Genomic DNA, 22,659 nt, shown 5'->3' on the forward strand with positions numbered 1-22,659 from the left:
CTTGTCCTCTTTAGTCCAGATGACATGGCGTCCCAGTTTTCCAAAAAGAACTTCAAATTTTGATTCGTCTGACCACAGAACAGTTTTCCACTTTGCCACAATCCATTTTAAATGAGCCTTGGCCCAGAGAAAACACCTGAGCTTCTGGATCATGTTTAGATATGGCTTCTTTTTTGACCTATAGTGTTTTAGCCGGCCACGGCGAATGGCACGGTGGATTGTGTTCACCGACAGTGTTTTCTAGAAGTATTCCTGAGCCCATGTTGTGATCTCCATTACAGTAGCATTGCTGTAAGTGATGCAGTGCCGTCTAAGGGCCGAAGATCACGGCATCCAGTATGGTTTTCCGGCCTTGACCCTTACGCACAGAGATTGTTCCAGATTCTCTGTATCTTTGGATGATGTTATGCACCGTAGATGATGATAACTTCAAACTCTTTGCAATTTTTCTCTGAGAAACTCCTCTCTGATATTGCTCCACTATTTTTCGCCGCAGCGTTGGGGGAATTGGTGATCCTCTGCCCATCTTGACTTCTGAGATACACTGCCACTCTGAGAGGCTCTCTTTATACCCAATCATGTTCCCAATCGACCTAATAAGATTCAAATTGGTCCTCCAGCTGTTCCTTATATGTACATTTAACTTTTCCAGCCTCTTATTGCTACCTGTCCCAACTTATTTGGAACGTGTAGCTCTCATGAAATCCAAAATGAGACAATATTTAACATAACATTTCAAAATGTGTCACTTTCAACATTTAATGTTATTTATATTCTATTGTTAATTAAATATAGTTTTATGAGATTTGTAAATTATTCCATTCCTTGTTTACTCACAATGTATACAGTGTCCCAACAGTATCAGTGATCCTAAATTTACACTGTTTATGACCTATAAAATCACCAGGTTCTGTACCTCACTATACCTGCAGATGTTAATACATAAAAGCTAAAAGTACAGTCAGCTGGTTATCACACATTTAACCAGATCAGGTATCTAGTATCAGCCTGAAGGGAATTCTTCTGCACTAATGAGCAGCTGACTCTACTTTATTCTGCTTGTTACACGGATGCTTACCAAACACATAGATGAATGCACATGAAATATTGATTTGAGTTGTAATTATTATTTTATGGAAGACCAACAAACATGTGGAACGATATGAGACAAAACTACCACAGCTACGTTACGGTTAAGTAAAAATGTAACAAATATGTAATTTATTGAATATAATTAGCAAAAATTGTCATTGAATGGCAATACTGTATGTAATAAATAACACTATGTTTAAAAAATATATAATAAATATATTATATAGTGCATGCATCTAGGGGAAAAAAATAGTTTACAGCTAATTAACAATATTATAGTAATTGAATGTTATGGATAATATTGCGTGACATTGTTTAAAAGCTGTTTTATTGACGATTTTCTGCAGTTGCAACGCACCATCAGAGAAGCAATAATTAAGTACAAATGTTTTAGTAAAAAAACCATTCTGTCAAATCTGAAAATGTATTTTTATAGCTGAATATTTGTGGATTTTCGTGTGGATTGCTAAAAATGATGTAATAGGATCAAGATCAAGCAGAATTATTCAATTGCTGTAGTTCTTTTTACATTAATTAACACTGTTGAATCAAGAGCACCTAAATATTTCAAGAGTCAACACCTGATGCAGATATATATATATATATCTATACATACGTGTAAGAGCGGCTGTGACAGCTACAGGTCGCCAATGAATAATCTGTGCTCTAAAAGCTCTGGAGGGCTGACTGGTGTCAGTACATGAGAGATCACACACACACACACACACACACACTCACGTCGCAGCTGCTACAGGCATAACACGGTGTGACTTTGTGAAAAGCCAGGATGTCTGTCTCTGTGAGTTATAACTATAGCTGGGTGCCGTCCTCCCCCTTAAGGGCGTAAGAAGAGAGAGTGTGTGGAGATAGTGTTAACTGTGTGCGGTCGACCCCTAGAGAGACTGCATTAAAGAATTCTCACAGGAAGTGCGGCGGCTAAAAGAGCGAGACCGCAGCAGATTCCACCGGACAGGGATTGATAAGAGTTGAGAAGGAACTCAGAAATCAGAACTTTACAAAGACTGCAGCAAACAAACTGTCAGATGCATTACGGCACATCCAGGTCACACTTTAGCCCAAAATCACTATAAGAAAATATATTTTGCATAAAAAAAATGAAGTGTATTTTTAATAACATTACAATTACAACATTGAACATTTCCCCAAAACTGTGTCAGTCAAACAGCATCATTCAGTGCAGGTCAAGTCTACTTCAGGTAGTGAAACAGCTGAGCTGCGACTCCCCTGGGTCTCCTGATTTTATTGTATGCCTCCTAATTTTCTTAACATTTAGCAAACTGGAAGATTTTTTTTTTGTTGATTGCGTTTATTTAATTGTGCAGCATTTGCAATGCAAAAATTACATAAGCACATTTCAGAATTATATGGAATATAAAGCATGTACAATTTTGAATATCATGCATACCAGGATTATTAAAAACAAAGTTAACTGAAATAAAACACTAACTGAAATAATATTCATATATACAATATTCATTTAATTTGACGTAGTGTAATAGAATATCAAAAACTAAAACTGTAATAAAAATGTATCTAAAAATATATACAAAAAAGGAAAAACAATACATTAGATTTTTTTAACTAAAATAAAAATGTAATTTACTGAAATAGCACAAACTAAAACTAATAAAATGAAATAAAAATATATAGACAAAAAATAAAAATAAAATAAAATCCAAATTGAAAATACAAAAATTAATAAAAATAGATAAAAGTAAATTTAAAAAAAGAAAAAAGTTATACAAACAAAAATAAATAAGTTACAAAAATGTATTAAATTACTAAGTATTTAACTAAAATATAAAAAATCAAAATCAAATGAATAATAAAACTAAAACTATAAATAAAAACAGAACTAGAACTAAAACTAAAAATACAGACAAAATAATGATTATAAAAAAAAAAAAATATATATATATATATATATATATATATATATATATATATATATACCTAATTCAAATATTATTAAAAACTATAATAGTGTCTGAATGTTACTAAAGTAACACAGATGCATACGCTGAAATCCTGCATTACTGTTATATTCCCAGCCCATCACTGGACTACACTAGTTAATGTCTCCTAACTTCAGAGAGCTTGTAGTATGTTTAAATCAGTAATAGTTCAGAGAGAGAGAGAGAGAGAGAGAGAGCAGCACTTCCTGACGTCTTCAAAGCTGCATCAAAGGAGAAAAGAAGTGCGAGCGAGAGGGAAAGACGATGCAGGAGAGAGGCGTCAGTGCAGAGTGATTTATGCTCCCACATCGACGGCTGATTTGATAATCAGTGTGTTCTTCCTCCACCGCCTCCCAACTCACTGTCAGCACTTTTCTCAAATCTTTTCCTCATCCATCGCTTCTCCTCCCTGTGTCTTTTTTAATGCAGTTATTTTCCTGAGGAGAACTTCAATTTTTAAATGAACAAACAAAGTAAAACAAACAAACAAGTTTTAAGTCCCATGTCTCTCATTTTCCATCTCTACATCAACGTATGCCTCCTTCTCTTTAGCAATCCCCGTATTTACTCTCTTTATTTCTCAAGAGAACCACTTAGAGAGAGAGAGAGAGAGAGAGAGAGGGAGGGAGGTGTGAGGATGTCCTTGGAAAGAGTCTGTTTTCACAGATGCTGAAACATTGGCATACTCCGAGCTTTCACACTCTTCAGCAGTATATTTCTGAAGTGCTGCACTACACACACTGTTACTATAAACACTCACTCTATATATCGCAAACGTGCAAAATTCACAATAATACACCTGGATCACATTCAGTTTATATGTGTGAATTTGAACTGAACTGGCAATGCTACACGTGAAGCTGAAATAGAATTTGAACTGACTAAACTAATAAAAATCACCATAGGTAATGCTTCCTGGATGCATTAAATACAATGACAAATAAACTAAATATAAAAGCATACAATATATGCACTAAATTCAAAATTATATTGATAATGTTTCAAAATGATATCTATCGATCCATTGTTCGATGTTTCTTTCTATCCTTTGTGCTATCCATTCATCTATCCATCCACCCATCCATTTTAGGCATACTTTTATCTATTCATCATTATCTATGCATCCTTTTATCCATTATTTCACCATCCATCCATCCATCATTGTTCTATGCATCCTTTTATCCATTTTTTCACCATCCATCCATCGCTATGTGCATTCTTTTTTTCTCCATCATTTCATTTTTTCCATTCATCCATCCATCCACCCACCCATCCTTCATTCTGTGCACCATTTTATCCATCATTTCATTCATTCATCCACCCATCCTTAACTTTATTCATTGTTAATCCATCATTTCATCCATCCATCGTTCTATGTAACAAAACAAAAAGATTACATTTGAACAAAATTAAATATAAATGCAAAATATATATATAAAAAACAAATTCATACTATTATCATTCGATGTATCTCTTTATCCATTGTTTTACCCGACCATCCATGAGGCCTTTTTAAGGACTTTTAAAAGCTCTATCAAACTAACATTCAAAGTTTGTTAAGACAAACCAGCTTTTTATGAAAACAATTAGTTACATACATTTCACTGGATTTTAATGCATTTTTAATTCTACATTGAAATGTATATTGCAATTCCACATCATGCTTACAGAATTAAATTCTCAATTCGGTTTTGAACCTATATCGGAGCAGGTTCGCGAATCATTTGAGTCAGTTCGGGAGTTCAAAGCGGGTTCGCGAATCATTTGAGTCAGTTTGGGAGTTCGGAGCGGGTTCACGAGTCAGTTCGGGAGTTCAAAGCGGGTTCGCGAATCATTTGAGTCAGTTTGAGGATCGCGAATAATTTGAATCAGTTCGGGAGTTCGTAGCAGGATCGCGAATCATTTGAGTCAGTTATGGGGATCGCAAATCATTTGAGTCAGTTTGGGAGTTCAGAGCGGGATCGCGAATCATTTGAATCAGTTCGGGAGTTCGTAGCGGGATCGCGAATTATTTGAGTCAGTTATGGGGATCGCGGAGCATTTGAATCAGTTAGGGAGTTCGTTGCGGGAACGCGAATCATTTGAGTCAGTTATGGGGATCGCGAATCATTTGAGTCAGTTTGGGAGTTCAAAGCGGGTTCGCGAATCATTTGAATCAGTTCGGGAGTTCGTAGCGGCTTCCAGGATCATCTGAGTCAGTTCGGGAGTTCGTAGCGGGATCGCGAATCATTTGAGTCAGTTGGGGAGTTCAAAGCGGCATCGCGAATCATTTGAGTCAGTTATGGGGATCGCGAATCATTTGAATCAATTCGAGAGTTCGGAGCGGGTTCGCGAATCATTTGAGTCAGTTCGTGAGTTCAAAGCGGGTTCGTGAATCATTTGAGTCAGTTTGGGGATCGCAAATCATTTGAATCAGTTTGGGAGTTCGGAGCAGGATCACGAATCACGAAAGATTCGCGCTCTTAAATTTTCAAATTGGCCATAACCTTAAAATTCGTTGCTGCCAACTGGGGTGGCAGCAGGGGTGGCAAAGGTTTCTTTTAGGGTGGCATTTGTTACATTGTTACATTGAAGAAAGGAAATAGTGACATTTTTGACTAAAATGATCAGATTTTCATTGAAACAAACACTTCTTAAGCAGCGGATGGCCAAAAATACAGAATAAAACCTCACCAACTAAACCTTCTGCATTTCTCCGCTTCACCTCCCTCCATCTCGCTCGCAGTCTTTGCGTGTTGAAGAAGCTTTGAGGAGACTCTCTTTGTGTGTGTAAAAGGCCGTGCATTCTCTGTTTGTAATCTATTTTCCCCTACACGCACTTAAAAACCTAGTTTCTGTTCTGAATCTAGCTTGGATCGCTGGTGTACACACACACACACACACACACACACGAGTTCACTTTTTCTGCAGCAGTCTATGTAAATTATTCACTTTCTGCTGTGCAGTGAGACGCCCCACTGAAACCACACGCTGCGACATGCAGAACACACACAGAAAAATGCTACCTGCTATAGTATTCACAAACACACATGCAGCAAATATAGCATTACCTGTTACACGTAAAACGATAAAAAAGAAGAACATTCTTGACCTTTAACACACACACATACAGTTGTGTTGGGTTGAAGGTCATCTCTAAAAGCTCTGTCTGAACTCCTCTGGGGTCTGTGCATGACAAATGACCTTGTGACCTTATGCTTTTACCACTGCATTATGGGTATTGACTGGGTCTTGGGTGGAAGTAAGTCTAACACACATACATACAAAATGTAGTCAAGCGGAAACTCTACTCACTTGTAGCCATAGCAGTAGTTAAATTACGGACAATGTAGCCTTTATAAAGTTAGCTACACAAAAAGCTATAAAGTAATAATCAAATGCTGTTTACAGACTACTTTTTTATTTTATAACATAACATATCTAGGAGTAAAAACAGATATTTTGAGAGTAAAAGTTAGGAGATACTAGATTTTATTGCAAAATTTTATTTCAGATGGTGCAGCAGGTTAAATAGTAAATGGAGAGTAGGAAAATACATTTTTGATAAAGGGTTAAAGCAACATTTTTTCTTTTTCCAAAAATGCAGACCAATGACTTTTTCACGATGAACCAAAAAACATTTGAGAAGTATAGAATTGATTTAGTTTTTATTTTTAAATACACTGTTCAAAAGTTTGGGGTCAGGCCAAGATTTTAATTTTTGATTTTTTGAAGGAAATTAATCATTTTATTTAGCTCGGATGCATTAAATGCATGAAAAGGGACAGAAAATACATGTATAATGTTACACAAGATTTCTATTTGTAGAAAAATATGAAAAAGCACAACTGTTTTCAACACTCGTAATAATAAAACAAAGTTTTTTTTGAGCCACAAATCAGTAAATCAGAATGATTTCTGAAGGATCTCGTAACACTGAAGACTTGAGGAATGATGCTGAAAATACAGCTTTGATGACAGGAATAAATAAAAATACATTACAATAGAAACACTTATTTTGAAACTGTAATAATATTTCACAATACTACTATTTTTACCGTATTTCTTGATTCAATAAATGCAGCCTTGGTGAGCAGAAAAGACTTCTTTCATTAACAGTTGTGTATACAGTATATGCAGTATTTTGTTATTCCTGAAACGCTTTGCAAGTATCTGAATGCAGATGCTACACATGCTCAATTTTTTACGTTGTTGCTTTCTGAAACACAACAAAAGCACTGCATAAGCATTTGCATAAACTGTCTTCGGCATTCAGTTTCCCTTTCACTTCAACTACTGACACTGCGGAGCAACAATTCGAGCAGAATCCACAATTAGTTACAGTCAACGTGTTCAAAGCAGTAACCTGAATAACAAAAGCTTAATAACAGGAACCTCTATGTGTCACCGGCACACTAACACAACATCACACGTCATATGAACAGTAGACACTACTGGAAAATGCAGTTAAGCGAGTGAGCAACTGGCCTGAATGGGAAAAATGTGTGGAATGACAGAAGAAAGGATGGGAATGAGTGTGGCTGGGGTTTGGATGAGTGGGAGTTGAAGGAATCGCGGAGGGAATACCACTCTCACCGAAGCGTGACTGAAGAGCAAACCAGACTGAGAAGAAGAGAGAGAGTAGAGTGTGAAAAGCAGCAGCAACACTAAAAATGATAGATCGATTTTATTTTGTGGAATTTTTGGAAGTGGAACGAAACAAAAAGTAACGGATGAATCAAAACACTGTGACTGTGATGATTAAGATTTCATAAAAAAACTAAAACCTGATAAAACTTAAACTAAAATTTAAATGAAAACATAATTAAAGTTAATAAAAAATATTAAATTAAATTAAATTAAATTAAATTAAATTAGATTAAATTAGATTAGATTAGATTAGATTAGATTAGATGTATGCATTTAGCAGACGCTTTTATCCAAAGCAACTTACAGTGCATTCAGGCTATCAATTTTTACCTATCATGTGTTCCCAGGGAATCGAACCCCCAACCTTCCCCAACCCCCAGAGCAATGCTCTACCACTTGAGCTACAGGAACACATACTATAACAGTATATACATAATACTAAAATAAATAATAATAATACAACTGAAAACTGAACAACTGAAAAAAAAAGATTACTTATACAATAAAGCTGAGAAAGCCACAGAGTCTTTGTATTTAGTCAGTTTGAGCCGTTCACAGCATGTGCATTGATCTCATCCTTCAGACAAATACATTCACAATCCCATTACTGAAGACACAGACAGAATCAGACACTCACGCTGAATGGCATATCACAAAATATTATTCTGAAGCTAATTATAATTCATATGTACTGTAGACGAATCTGAAGTCAAACCCTTTAAGTTAAGGACATTTATATGATCTATGAAGCTATGAATCTTCAGAGTAGGATTTAAATTTATTTTCTGCCAGAACAGACAACAACAAAAGGGTCAGTTTACTTCATTAGATTGCTCTTACTGCTCTTTATATACCTCCATCTCTCTCTGCTATCAGAGGGAATTAATGACTCGGAATGAGTTGTGTGTGAGTGTGAAACGTCTCTCTATCATCTAATGAACAGAAGAGAAAAATCAGACAAATCAGAGAACGAGAGAGCATTCCCAGTCTCACTGTGGATTCATGTTTGTTTGTTTGTTTGATTTGCTCATCATAAAACCACTCACATAATCCATAACTCACAGAGAGACTGAGAGAAAGACAATCAGAATGACAGCGATGCTTCCAAATCGATTCAAAAACTGTGTGATGTCATCGCAAAGCCTTTAAAATTCTACAAAGAACTTTTATCTAAAATCTAAACAACAAAAAAAGAACCTATAGTGAAACATCACAAATTAATAATCCCATAAACCATAGAGCAGCTCAAGAACCATAACCCTTTGTATCTATGATCTAAGGACTGAGAACCTTTATTTTTAAAGTCAACAATTCGTTTTACCAAATGTTAATTAGACATGGGCTTACATTTATTTATCAGGAATTGACTGTGAAAAGTGAACATTACATACCAGAATCGAGTCAGATCTGAATGCGTTCTCGAGTCGGAGACGGGATCAAAATGTTGTTCTGGGAATCACTATTTTAAAAATTATTTAATAGGACTCCTATGGTCATGGAAAACAAATGCAATGGAATTTTAACATTGTGATTTCCAGACCTGAAAAAAAAAAAAAAAAAACAATCATGAAAAATAATCAAATATTCAAAAGGCATGGGAATTTCTGTAGTGAATTATTTTTTTTTTCAGTTACACTCTGTTATAAAATATTCAGTCAGCTAGAAAGTGCAATCTGTGAGTTCAGTCTGTAATGATTTTTACAAATCCTTATCCAGTAATCACAAAGAGCCAAAAACATGGAAAAGTAATGGGAATTCATTAAAAAACTCTAAATTGCTAAAACTTACAAACTTATAAAGTCACAATTGTCAGATAAACATTCAAATTTTTTTCTATAGATCTAAGATGTTTTTCTAAACAACTAGAGAGTAAAAATGTTCTCTGTAAAGCTTTTAAAAGGTTCAAATGTATCACAGTAGACTAAGTTGCAGATATTCATATTGCACATTGACACACAAGGTATAAATGATAAATCATAGACCACTTCACACTCCAGACTGCCAGACAGCTCAACCTAGACCACTTTAGTACACACTAAACCCCATCTTAGAAGAGCGATGGTGTCAGAGAACGAGGTTAAAGGAGATGGAAGGAAGGAGAAAGAGGGGGGGGGATGTTCACAGGCTGTGGAAAAGATAAAGCGAGAAAAAAAAGAGTGTGTGAGAGAGATAGATGTGGGTTGGCTCAAAGTACAGGACGATGGTGTGAATATTTGATGCTGATGGATCCATGTTCACTCCAGCGGAACTAACTGGATTGAAGCTCGACAGTAACACACACACACACACACACACACTGTGCTGCTCAGGTGGAAGAGTCTCATTTAGGATCAGGGCCATTTGGTCTTACATAAACGCTCATTTCTGCTTTACTGGGCCCAATCTACAGCAGCACACTTGTGTTCATTGCTCTTGATGCATTTCCACCTGCCAACACACACTCACACACACCTGTAATTTATATCTCTGAAGACATCAAGCTTCTACTGCTCTTCATACCTAGTTCATTCATTTCCTGATGACTTTGCCACTTTAAATCATAAAAAAAGCAAAATGTCATTAATGTCCAAAATATTTCTGGTCTGCCCTTTGGCCTCAAAAGTAACAATATTTTGGAAAGTAATTAAGATTCAAATTCACATGCACATTAACAATCAAATTCATTTTAACATTGATCAGTGTTGTTATAGTGCATTAAAAATAAAATATGAAATATAAAAAAATGGTTTTAGTTCATTTAAATAATTGAAGTTGCCTTGCCAACTTATTGAAGTTAAATCAATTGAAAAATTGAAGTACAAAAATGACTAAATTTGAAAAAGATTTGATAAAAATGTATTGAAATATAAAAAATAAAAAATAATAGCACGTAAAATGACTAAAATGTAAACTAAATTATTTTATGTATTTGAAATAAACTTGAAATAAAATGAAAATATAAAATGAAAAACTTTTAAATTAAAAAAATCTAAATATATATATATATATATATATATATATATATATATATATATATATATATTAAAATATTTAAATATATATATATTTTTTTAATTAAATCGCATAAATAAATAGTTTTAATTACAACGGAAATTAGAAATGTTGCCTGGGCAACTAACTTAAATAAAAAAAAAGCTGAAGTATTCAAATTGCTAAATTATAATAATAAAGCTAAAAATAAACTTTAAAATATGAAAAAGATGACAAAATCACTTAACATAATTACAAAAAAAATAATCTAAAATGTAAAATAAAACTGAAAATGTAAAAAATAAACACTAATTCTAAATATTAATAAACACTATCATATTATATCAATGATACTAAAATAACACTGACGTTAATATTAACATTCAAATTGATCAAAATTTCAGTTCTCTATCAGAAACACATGAGATCATCAGGTCTGTGTTACAGTCCTGCTAAACGTTTCTTCTCTTTCTGTCTTTCAGGTGTAAATGCAATCTCCATGCGTCTCAGTGTTTGTATGTGGACGGCAACTTACAGTGTCAATGTGAACACAACACGACCGGACAGGACTGCCAGCGCTGCAAGAAAGGATTCAAAGCCAAGACCTGGAAATCAGGATCATATTTACCAACTCCCAACGGATCCCCCAACACATGTGAGTCAAATACCAGTGCCAAACACAACAGAAATACACATAAACCACACACACACTCTTCAAGAATAGAAAATAACCCTAATTGTAGGTATAAAATGGTTGCTATTATGAATGCAACATCATTCTAAAATCAATCGCACCAGGTCTCCAGTGAGCAAATACCAGCTCCTCATGAATCAGATCAATCCATTTAATCATATTCTACTCCACAATGAAACAGAATTAATTATCTCTAAAAACATCCCGCACTACAGGAGTCTCACATCTAAGCCCCGTCACACTGAAATCTCCTCATTATTTTCTGGGTTCAGAATTCCTCGACCGGAATTCCTCTGAGCTTCGGAGATCTTTACACTCCGACACACACACACACACACACACACACACACAGAGAAAGCAGACGGGCGGTTATCCAGCAGCCTGGATCTGATTTATCCCTGAAAATCTGGACAAAACGATCAGGAGGGGAAAAAAGGTAGATGAGGGCAGAGAGACAGAAGGAGAAACAGAGATGAAAATGAACACAAATGTAATTTTTCTTCCCTTCTGTACAGTATCCAAAGGGAGATTTTTTGGAACACCACATCCCTCCATTTTACCAGCAGCACTCATGATAAAATAATAATCTAGGGCATCACACACACACACACACACACACGGGTGAATCCAGCAGACTGCAGATCTCAACTCTCTTCACTTACACACCCGAGCGCTGCAGAGCCTTTTAGACTTCACAGACCTGTCAGCTCACAGTAAGATCAAGACTGCTGGTGTGGCGGCCCAATTCCCAGAGAACAGAGAGGAGAGCAGCGCAGACGCACACCGCCGTTCCAGCCTACAAAATGTTCCCAAACACACACACACACACACAGGTTCCTCTGTGGAGAAAACGGCCCAAATCTGCACTAATCACTGTCTGAACAGGAAACACTAGATCTGTTCTGAAACCTAGTGAGCTGCCTACCTAGACTTCATTCCTCTGCTTCCTTTGGTCAGAGACACTAGGATGCCTCGATGCATTTCAACTAGCACAGCAAGATTATTTTCTTTTTAATATATGCATATATTTATTTACTATATGCTGATTCAAGTCAACGTGAAATTAAAACGGACTGTCCTTATTTTTCATGGAATATTGCTGTGTTTATTATAAATCAGTGTGTTTCACTGTTTCTTAAATTTACTGCCTTCATTTGGCCAGATTATTTTGGCCAGAATACAAAAAAAGCATTGCGGCGAGCACAGTGAAGAATCTGATTAAAAATGCTGTTTGGGTGTTTTTATAATTGATTTCAATATACGGACATATTTATTTAATATCTGCTTACTAAAGCCAACATCAAAACTGATCATTATTATTTGCATGGAATATTGCTGTATTTATTGTAAATAAATGTTTTGATATTGCTTGATTATGCTGGCTTTATTTTGCAAAAACAACTGTTTGATTATTTTATAATTCTCTAAATATATGCATGTATTTAATATATAGTAATATAATATATGCTTAGAGTCAGCATTACATTAAATCTGAATTACAATTAATGCATCTCATGTGTATGACACTATTATGCTGCCTACCAAATTTTTGGCAAAATGCATTAGAACAAGCACAGTGGAAAAAAAAATCTGATTAAAATTGTTCTCTTTTTGTGTTTATAACCTAAAATATTTCATAATTAACTATTTAGTGTATAATATTTAAAATATTTCAATTAAAAAAAATATCTACACTGTGTTTGCACTTTGATATTAATATGTTAATCTTGGATGTTTTTTTTTGTTGTTTTTTTTACGTCCACCAGTAATGTTTTTGATATAGAATGTTCCAAATCAGTCACTGTTGATGTTCCATTTCAGTTAGGATGCTCCCTTAAAAGGCAGCTGTCTATGTAGAAAGCACTCACTAGGTTTTGGAACCAAGCCCTGACTCACACTCTCTCTCTCTCTCTCTCTTTCAGGTTCTCAGGCGTTGGCTGGTTCTTCTTCTGGTTCCAGTAAGTAACGAAACCCTCAACAAACGAGAGGATGGGTCTTTCATCCTCTCTCTGATATGTCAGTCATCCCTCGCTCTCTCTTTCTTCATTGTCTCTGTGCTCCATCCCTCGTTATGTCTTCTTCATTTTTCATGGGGCCGCCCGTCCTGTGGCTTTCATCATCGGCTAACCGCTGAAACTAGCCGCAATTCAGTCTAACATCAGAGAGCAGGAGGAAGAAAGATAAAGGGAGATGCAGAGGAAGGAACAGAGAGAAGCAGGAAAGATGACGTGATTCCTTGAGGGTTCAAAATGAATAAGAATATTAGAGATTCACTCTGAAGACACGCCTACAGCATCACATGCACGAAACACACACAATATCAGCCCACATCTAAGAAGGGATTTCCCAGAAAACAACAGTACAGCTGGCGGCACAGCCCTACAGAAATACACCCAAAAAACTAGTTATGGGCGGTATTGTTACTACAATAAATCTAAAACAATAAAACCGTAGTGTTGTTATTGTTGACGAGAACCATTCAAAAGGATTTTTGTTAACTGAAATAAAAATAGAAATATTATATAAAAACTTGAATGAAAATTAGAAATGTTGCCTTGGCAAATAACTTTAAAATGCACTAAAATTGAAATAAAAGTTAAAGAGTAATGTAAAAAAAAAAAATCAATATTTGAAAGAACAAACACTAAATAATAAAAGTAAAAAATAAAATAAAAAAGCATATAACAAAATTTCTACCACTTAAAAAAGCTACTGAAAATATAAAATAAAAGCTATTTTAAAATATTAATTAATACCGAGACCTATCCTTCATATCTCATCATCAACTTTTAAATGTTTTTACTAAATATGAATGATTTTCTATTGTGTGTCAGTGTTTGTATATATAGTTCTTAATATTTTTTTTTAATAATTATCAATATGAACATTTAAATCAATATTTAAATGTGATATTTTAATTTTAATTTAAAATATTTAAATGCATTTTATTTATTAATGGAAATTTATTATTTCTATTATTTTTCATATTAATATACTAAGAGAGAGTGAAAAAAATTCCTGAAAATGACAAAAATAAATTTATAGCGAGCTGGTTACCTAATGTTTATAGTCATTTTACAGTAGTAATATCTACATTCTCAGAGGAACTATGTTTACCATGGTAAATGTTTTTAAAGGGTACATCTTCAAGACGACGGGTGAGTGTCATTTTGCCACTTGTAGTTTCAGCTGTCTTTAAGACTAGATGCTCATTATAGATGTTATTATCAGTAGGACACGAGCAGAGGATCCAAAATTCCCTTTTCAAATCAAATGACTCACTACAGTTGCATTTGACGCTTGTTGAGTGTAACTCTGTAAAGGTGGAGGTAGATCGAGGACGTGTTTGTATGCATGTGAAAGTATTTCAAACACAGACCTGAAGGATCTCAAAGCACTTAGAACTGCAGAACGGTTTACAAAACACATGCGGTTTAACTCTGCCAGAAAGTTTTCTCAAACTCGCTTGACTTTATGCGTTGTGGCGGAGCATGTTTCCAGAAATGCTGAGTAGATCCCTGCCCGTCCTGTCGCCCCGTAGTCATCGTCTAATTTTAAAACTGTCTGTGTTCCTGAGGAAAAGTACTTAGTGGAAGTGAAGCCCGGGACGCTGCGATGTCAGGACTTTAAGAGCATTTGTGTAACGTCGTAAAGCTTTAAACGGCCTTCCAGTGACATGATGCTGATGCATCTGGTGCATTCAGGAAAATTAGCATGATTCAGGACGGGAGTCAACAGGAGCCACATTAGAATTAAATGAAAAGGCAAGCACAGCAGACAGAGTGTGTGTTAAAGGAATAGTTCACCCAAAAATGCACTCACTCTCAGGCCATCCAAGATTTCTTTGGAGAAATGTAGCATTCCATCACTTGCTCACCAATGGGTGCCGTCAAAATGAGAGTCCAAACAGTTGATAAAAACATCACAATAATCCACAGCACTCCAGTCCATCAGTTAACATCCACTATTAAGGTGTTTTTAACTTTAAACAGAGTACTCTATCCATAATCTCTCTCCAGTGAAAAGATGTCTTCTCTGAATCAGGAGAGAAATCTGCAATGATCAAGCACTGTTTACTAGCCAAAACAGGATTTTAATGCAAGATTTTTTTTTATTTTCTGGAGGAGGACTTTTTATGGATTGTGGACCAGTATTTTAGCCAGAAACAGTTGTTTGAAGTTTAAAAAATATCCTAATGATGGATTTCTTTCTTACAAACATGCAGCTTTTTGCTTCTCAAGATGTTAATTTATGGATTGGAGTGGATTATTGTTATGTTCTTATCAGCTGTTTAGTATCTCATTCTGACGGCACCCATTCACTGCAGAGGATCTATTGGTGAGCAAGTGATGCAATGCTACATTTCTCCAAATCTGTTCCCTTGTAGAAACAAACTGATTTCGGATGGCCTGAGGGTGAATACATTTACAGCAAATGTTCTTTTTTCAGTGAACTATTCCTTTAAGGCACCACACATGGCTCTTTTTGGGCCGTGTGAATGTGTGTGTGTGTGTGTGTGTGTGTGTGTGTGTGTGTGTGTGGCATATTGCCCAGAGAAATCAAACTCATAGATCATGTCCATGTTATCTCTCCCCTGTAGTCTAAGGGTTCAAGGGTCTCCCACACAGGGGGAACAACACACACACACAAGCACATAACATACACACGTCACACTTACACAAACACACACACGCTCAAACGTACAAGAGAGGGAGATGATATGTAGGCCAGTGTGTGTGTTCCTATTAATGTGTGCTGGATGAATGTCCTTCTTCACACACACACGCTGGGATTATACGTTCAGACAGGGATTACGAGGTCAGGGCGGCGAGTCTGATCCTCTGGCTGCTGGTTGGTCAGTTGGGCAAATAGCCACAAGATGTAGAACAAACCAGTACACACAAACACTACAGGAAATGACATCACAGCAAAACAGTCGGTGAATGATACATTTGCTTTCATTCAGCAAAATGATCATGATTCAGTGAATGATTGATATGATATATACGAAACACACACACACAATCATACATGATCTTTCTTCTTGTCAATCCTACACATGCATAATGACTTTGTGTCTTTATATTGTTATCTTATGAGCAACAAATAACAGGACATTATATGATAGGAAGAACAATTCACATTTGACTATGAATGGACTGCAGTATAAAATTAGACTCTGTCTTTAACCCTTGTGTTGCTGTAGTTTCTGCTCCCGGTGTTGTTTATTGCTTATTGTCCGTCTTTAATGCCAACAGTGACTGACACTTCAGATGAAGAATTCACTACGGCTTTAACAGAAGCGCTAGCTTTGATCACAGGTGGGACAGTGTGACCCTTAAAGGCTCCTGTAGTTGTAGCAATAAGTAGTAACTAGAATATAATGTGTAGAGTAATATACTAGGTGATATGAGGTACTATGCAAGTTTGCTGCATTAATGCACTAGCAGAGCTTAATGATGATGTAATGTGCCTTAATCCAACAGAGCGCCATCTGCAACTACATGAGCACACACACATGCACGAACACATGCATACTGACAATCTGCATTAAACTGCAGCTTCATAATCTAACAGCATCTCACTTGAGACCTCTGATATTACAAATGTGCTCCGGTTAGATAAACTGATGACGCACTGGCGATGACTGAAAAGACTGGCATCCTTTCTGCAATATGCTCAGGCAATTTCAGCCACACGTGTTTTTCTCGTTCTTGACTTGTTGCACTGAACTGGAAAACGTGAACACATTTTTATCTGAAATAAAACAATATAGATATAATAAAACTGCATGCAGTGATTTAAGGCAATAACAAAAGTAATTTAGAAATGTGTTGTTTCTAGATACTGCGTCATATTTTAAAAAAAACAACAGTGGGCAATATCAGGTGTGCATCATTCAAAATTGAGTTTAAAATTTAATTCCAATTCAGTTGTTGTATTTAATGTGGCAAACAGGATGACCTACAATTCAGATTTGAAATCTCAAAGTTTATCAAAACAAACTGAATGTTTTTAGTTTAAAAGGTTCTAAAAGACTTTAAGTTTGAAGCATGCAGTTACAGTATATAGATAGATAGATAGATAGATAGATAGATAGATAGATAGATAGATAGATAGATAGATAGATAGATAGATAGATAGGGACAAAATTATTCTGAATTTTGCACATCCCTGTATGTTATGCAGTATGGTAGTACCCCATTCTGAATATTTTAATACACAGATTGAACATGAATTGAATTCATAACTGCCTCTGCAGTGCAGAATGGGATTCCAGTTGACACTAGCGCCCCTCATGTGCAAACTAAAATATTTAAAATGCAAGCTGTTTTGTAAAGCTCAGCACTTTGTGTATTCCATGCTGACTCTGGTTTCTCTAACCCGTTTCTATTACACTCACCCCGCAAATCCTATTAGATGCCCCTCCTAAACATCACGTCCCACCAGCTGAAATAGAGCCTAAGGCACTTTATACAACCATAGAAGCCCTGCCCCCTGCCACACCCCCTTCTCATATTCTCAGTGAGGACACGCCCCACAAAGCCACACCCATGGAGGAGTGGTCTGTTCATGCACATATAGAAAGCAAAGGTAAGTTACAAGCACTAGTTTGTGTGTGCTAGTGTTGTTAGTATTCTATAGAAACATCTTTCAAACACTTGTTTTGGCAGTCAAAGCACTATAGCCAAGCCAAGAGCTCAGCGACTCTGCTGCCAGTAAGTCATCTACTCAAACGTACCCCTAGAGGATTGTGGGTAACGGCTCCAAAGCAGTGTGCGCAGTGGGAAATCAATGCTCAATTAGACAGTGTTTTCCCCTGTCAAAATATAGAGTGACTTTGCATCTTTCAGTGCAAAGCGGATTAGGGCAGCCTGCGAATATATATAAAACAAAGAACTACCACACACACACACACACATGCTCAGTGATCGAAGCCACATACACACCCGAGGAATGAATACTGCATGACGTTTAACAAGTGAACGAGAACTCCAGCTCGAGCTCAGATCTGAAAACGTCAAGCTGGCATGAAAAAACGGAGGGGGGTATAAAGCACTCAGCTGAGATGCGAGACAGAGCAGCTCCTTGGATGGATTTAATAAAGGTGGAGATCTTTGAGATTCCCAGGATACGGCGTACGTGTGTTGATGAAATTACAGCATGGTCGTTGTTTACACGCAGAAGTGTCTGTGTACCTCAAACAACACCAATCTGTCATTTGAGATTAATTGCTGTTTGGTTTGTCTATACTTTTAATTTGTTAAGGTACTATATACACCCTTGCAACCAAATAGAAGCTCACTCAGAAGGGCAGTCACTTTAGTTTGAAACTACATTCAAATTAAGAATCACATCAATAGAGTGCAGACATAAATGCAATCAATAATTTCTCTTTAGATGTATCCTTTACACAGCTGTTTACATTAAATGCAAAGAAAACAAATGAGTGTAAGTGCTGCACAGAGCAGAATTTTCTACAAAAAAAGTAGTAGAGATAACTAAAAGAAAGTAGACAATTAAAATGAACACACAAAATAAGTTAATATGTAATTTATATTAATTTAAGGCCCTGTAATGCCTAAGTGACATTTCCTTGTTTTTGATAAACTACAGTTCCTCACAGACATAATCACCAACCCAAGCACTCAGGACAAAACTTGTTTCCTGTTGAAAAAGAGAGGACACACCATGGAGAAATTAACAAACAGCCCATCAAAGGTATTGTTAGGCCATCAAGAGTTTGGTAGAATTCTATTATTGTTGTAGATGTGCATAAATATTATGTTCATACCTCAATAACAGAATATCATGAACCAGTACAGAAATCTCACGATCCAATAGTAAAACTTCACAAGCCAGGACCAGAATCTCATGAAGCAATAGTAAAACATCACGACCCAATAATGAAACCTCATCAGTCAACAATGAATCTACAAGAACCAATACTGAAACTTCATGAGCCAGTGCATAAAACTCATGAGCCAATAGTAACTCCTCATGAGGCAGTGCATAAACCTCATGATCTAATAAAGAATCCCCACAAGCCTCTGGCGAATCCTCATGAGCCAATGTTTAAACCTCATGAGCTATTAGTGAATTCATATGAACCAGTGCATAAACCTCATGAGCCAATGGTGAAACACCATGAGGCAATGCATAAACCTCATGTTCCAGTAGTGAAAACTCATGATCCAATTGTTAATCATCATGAGCCAATAATAAATTCTCATGGACCAGTAGTACATCATCATGAGGCAATGCATAAACCTAATGATCCAATAGAGAAAACTCATGAGCCAATGCATAAACCTCAGGAACCAATAGTACATCATCATGGGTTAACGCATAAACCTCATGATCCGATAGTGAATTCTCATGACTCAATAGTAAATACTCACTCACCAAGAGTGAATCCTCATGAGACAATGTATAAACCTCATGATCCAATAGTGAAAATTCATGAGCCAATGCATACAGCCCACAAGCCAGAGAAACCTCATGGGCCAATAGTACATCATCATGAGCCAATGCATAAAGCTCATGAGCCAGAGAAACCTCATGGGCCAATAGTACATCATCATGAGGCAATGCATAAACCTAATGATCCAATAGAGAAAACTCATGAGCCAATGCATAAACCTCTGGAACCAATAGTACATCATCATGGGTTAACGCATAAACCTCATGATCCGATAGTGAATTCTCATGACGCAATAGTAAATACTCACTCACCAACAGTGAATCCTCATGAGACAATGTATAAACCTCATGATCCAATAGTGAAAACTCATGAGCCAATGCATACAGCCCACGAGCCAGAGAAACCTCATGGGCCAACAGTACATCATCATGAGCCTATGCATAAACATCATGAGCCAATAGTACATCATCATGAGCCAATGCATAAAGCTCATGAGCCAGAGAAACCTCATGAGCCAATAGTACATCATCATGAGCCAATGCATAAACCTCATGAGCCAATGGTGAAACCCCATGAGCCAATGCATAAACCTCATGAGTCAATAGTACATAATCATGAGCCTATGCATAAACCTCATGAGCCAATAGTACATAATCATGAGCCAATGCATAAACCTCATGAGCCAATGGTGAAACCCCATGAGCCAATGCATAAACCTCATGAGTCAATAGTACATAATCATGAGCCTATGCATAAACCTCATGAGCCAATAGTACATAATCATGAGCCAATGCATAAAGCTCATGAGCCAGAGAAACCTCATGAGCCAATAGTACATCATCATGAGCCAATGGTGGAACCCCATGAGCCAATGCATAAACCTCATGAGTCAATAGTACATCATCATGAGCCAATGCATAAACCTCATGAGCCAGAGAAACCTCGTGAGCCAATGCATAAACCTCATGAGCCAATAGTACATCATCATGAGCCAATGCATAAATCTCATGAGCCAATGGTGGAACTCCATGAGCCAATGCATAAACCTCATGAGTCAATAGTACATCATCATGAGCCAATGCATAAACCTCATGAGCCATTTGTGGAACCCCATGAGCCAATGCATAAACCTCATGAGCCAATAGTACATCATCATGAGCCAATGCATAAACTTCATGAGCCAATAGTCCATCATCATGAGCCAATGCATAAACCTCATGAGCCAGAGAAACCTCATGAACCAATAGTGCATCATCATGAGCCAATGCATAAACCTCATGAGCCAGAGAAACCTCATGAGCCAATAGTACATTATCATGAGCCAATGCATAAACTTCATGAGCCAATAGTCCATCATCATGAGCCAATGCATAAACCTCATGAGCCAGAGAAACCTCATGAACCAATAGTGCATCATCATGAGCCAATGCATAAACCTCATGAGCCAGAGAAACCTCATGAGCCAATAGTACATTATCATGAGCCAATGCATAAACCTCATGAGCCAATGGTGGAACCCCATGAGCCAATGCATAAACTTCATGAGTCAATAGTACATCATCATGAGCCAATGCATAAACCTCATGAGCTCGTGCCTCATGAGCCAATAGTACATCATCATGCACCAATGCAAAAACCTCTGGAGCCAATGCCTCATGAGCCAATAGTACATCATCATGAGTCAATGCATAAACCTCATCAGCCAATGGTGGAACCCCATGAGCCAATGCATATACCTCATGAGTCAATGGTACATCATCATGAGCCAATGCATAAACCTCATGAGCCAATAGTACATCATCATGAGCCAATGCATAAACCTCATGAGTCAACTGTACATCATCATGAGCCTATGCATAAACTTCATGAGCCAATGCATAAGCCTCATGAGTCAATCGTACATCATCATGAGCCTATGCATAAACCTCATGAGCCAATAGTACATCATCATGAGCCAATGCATAAACCTCATGAGCCAATGGTGGAACCCCATGAACCAATGCATAAACCTCATGAGTCAATAGTACATCACCATGAGCCAATGCAGAAACCTCATGAGCCAATGGTGGAACCCCATGAGCCAATGCATAAACCTCATGAGTCAATATTACATCATCATGAGCCAATGCATAAACCTCATGAGCCAATGTTGGAACTCTATGAACCAATGCATAAACCTCATGAGCCAATGTTGGAACTCTATGAACCAATGCATAAACCTCATGAGCCAATAGTACATCACCATGAGCCAATGCAGAAACCTCATGAGCCAATGGTGGAACTTCATGATTCAATGCACAAACCTCATGAACTAATAGTACATCATCATGAGGCAATGCATAAACCTCATCAGCCAATAGTGAAACCTTTTGAATCGATATTAGAATCTCATGGACACATACCAACAAAGCCAAAAAGTGAATCTCATAAACCAGTACCACAGTCAGAGACAATGCATGGATCTGTGCTGCCAAAAGTAGAGACCGTTTCATCAGTACACATGCCACATGAATCAGGACCAAAACATGAGGATATAAAGTCAGTACTACAGAAACCAAAGGAGTCGGAAGGAAAGACAAATGGAGAGGATGAAGGATCTCATACACACACAGCTGTTGGAGGTATGGCTCAGCTGATAGTTTCAAACGGCCTGTAGTACAGAATATAGTATAAACCTGTGGATTGCTCAGTTCTTTTCTTTGCTCGTCTAGACCCACACAAACACTCAGAAGAGCATGATAAAGGAGATGGTGAAGTAAAACACATTCATAAGTGGGAGAGAGAAGATGAAGAGAATAAAAAAGGTATCCATTGTGTGAGGTCAATTTAGAGCACATTGTGTGGCTAGTTAAGTCTGTGTATGCATAGCAGTC

General features: G+C 36.7%; 1 protein-coding gene across 2 annotated transcripts in view; it reads left to right on the forward strand.

Moving 5' to 3' along the window:
• The window catches only part of LOC127985389 (netrin-G2-like), a 61,670-nt gene that overhangs the window by 29,529 nt on the left and 9,482 nt on the right, over positions 1–22,659 (forward strand). Inside the window, exons 4-5 of one of the 2 annotated variants that reach the window (XM_052587389.1) lie at positions 11,150–11,322; positions 13,284–13,319. In XM_052587389.1, coding sequence (XP_052443349.1) covers positions 11,150–11,322; positions 13,284–13,319 — 209 coding nt within the window. Of the gene's footprint in view, positions 1–11,149; positions 11,323–13,283; positions 13,320–19,079; positions 22,408–22,497; positions 22,591–22,659 lie in introns of those variants that run through there. The other variant, XM_052587388.1, reaches the window with a different exon arrangement.

The sequence above is a fragment of the Carassius gibelio genome, chromosome B21 (genome assembly GCF_023724105.1).
Source record: "Carassius gibelio isolate Cgi1373 ecotype wild population from Czech Republic chromosome B21, carGib1.2-hapl.c, whole genome shotgun sequence".
NCBI lineage: Eukaryota > Metazoa > Chordata > Actinopteri > Cypriniformes > Cyprinidae > Carassius > Carassius gibelio.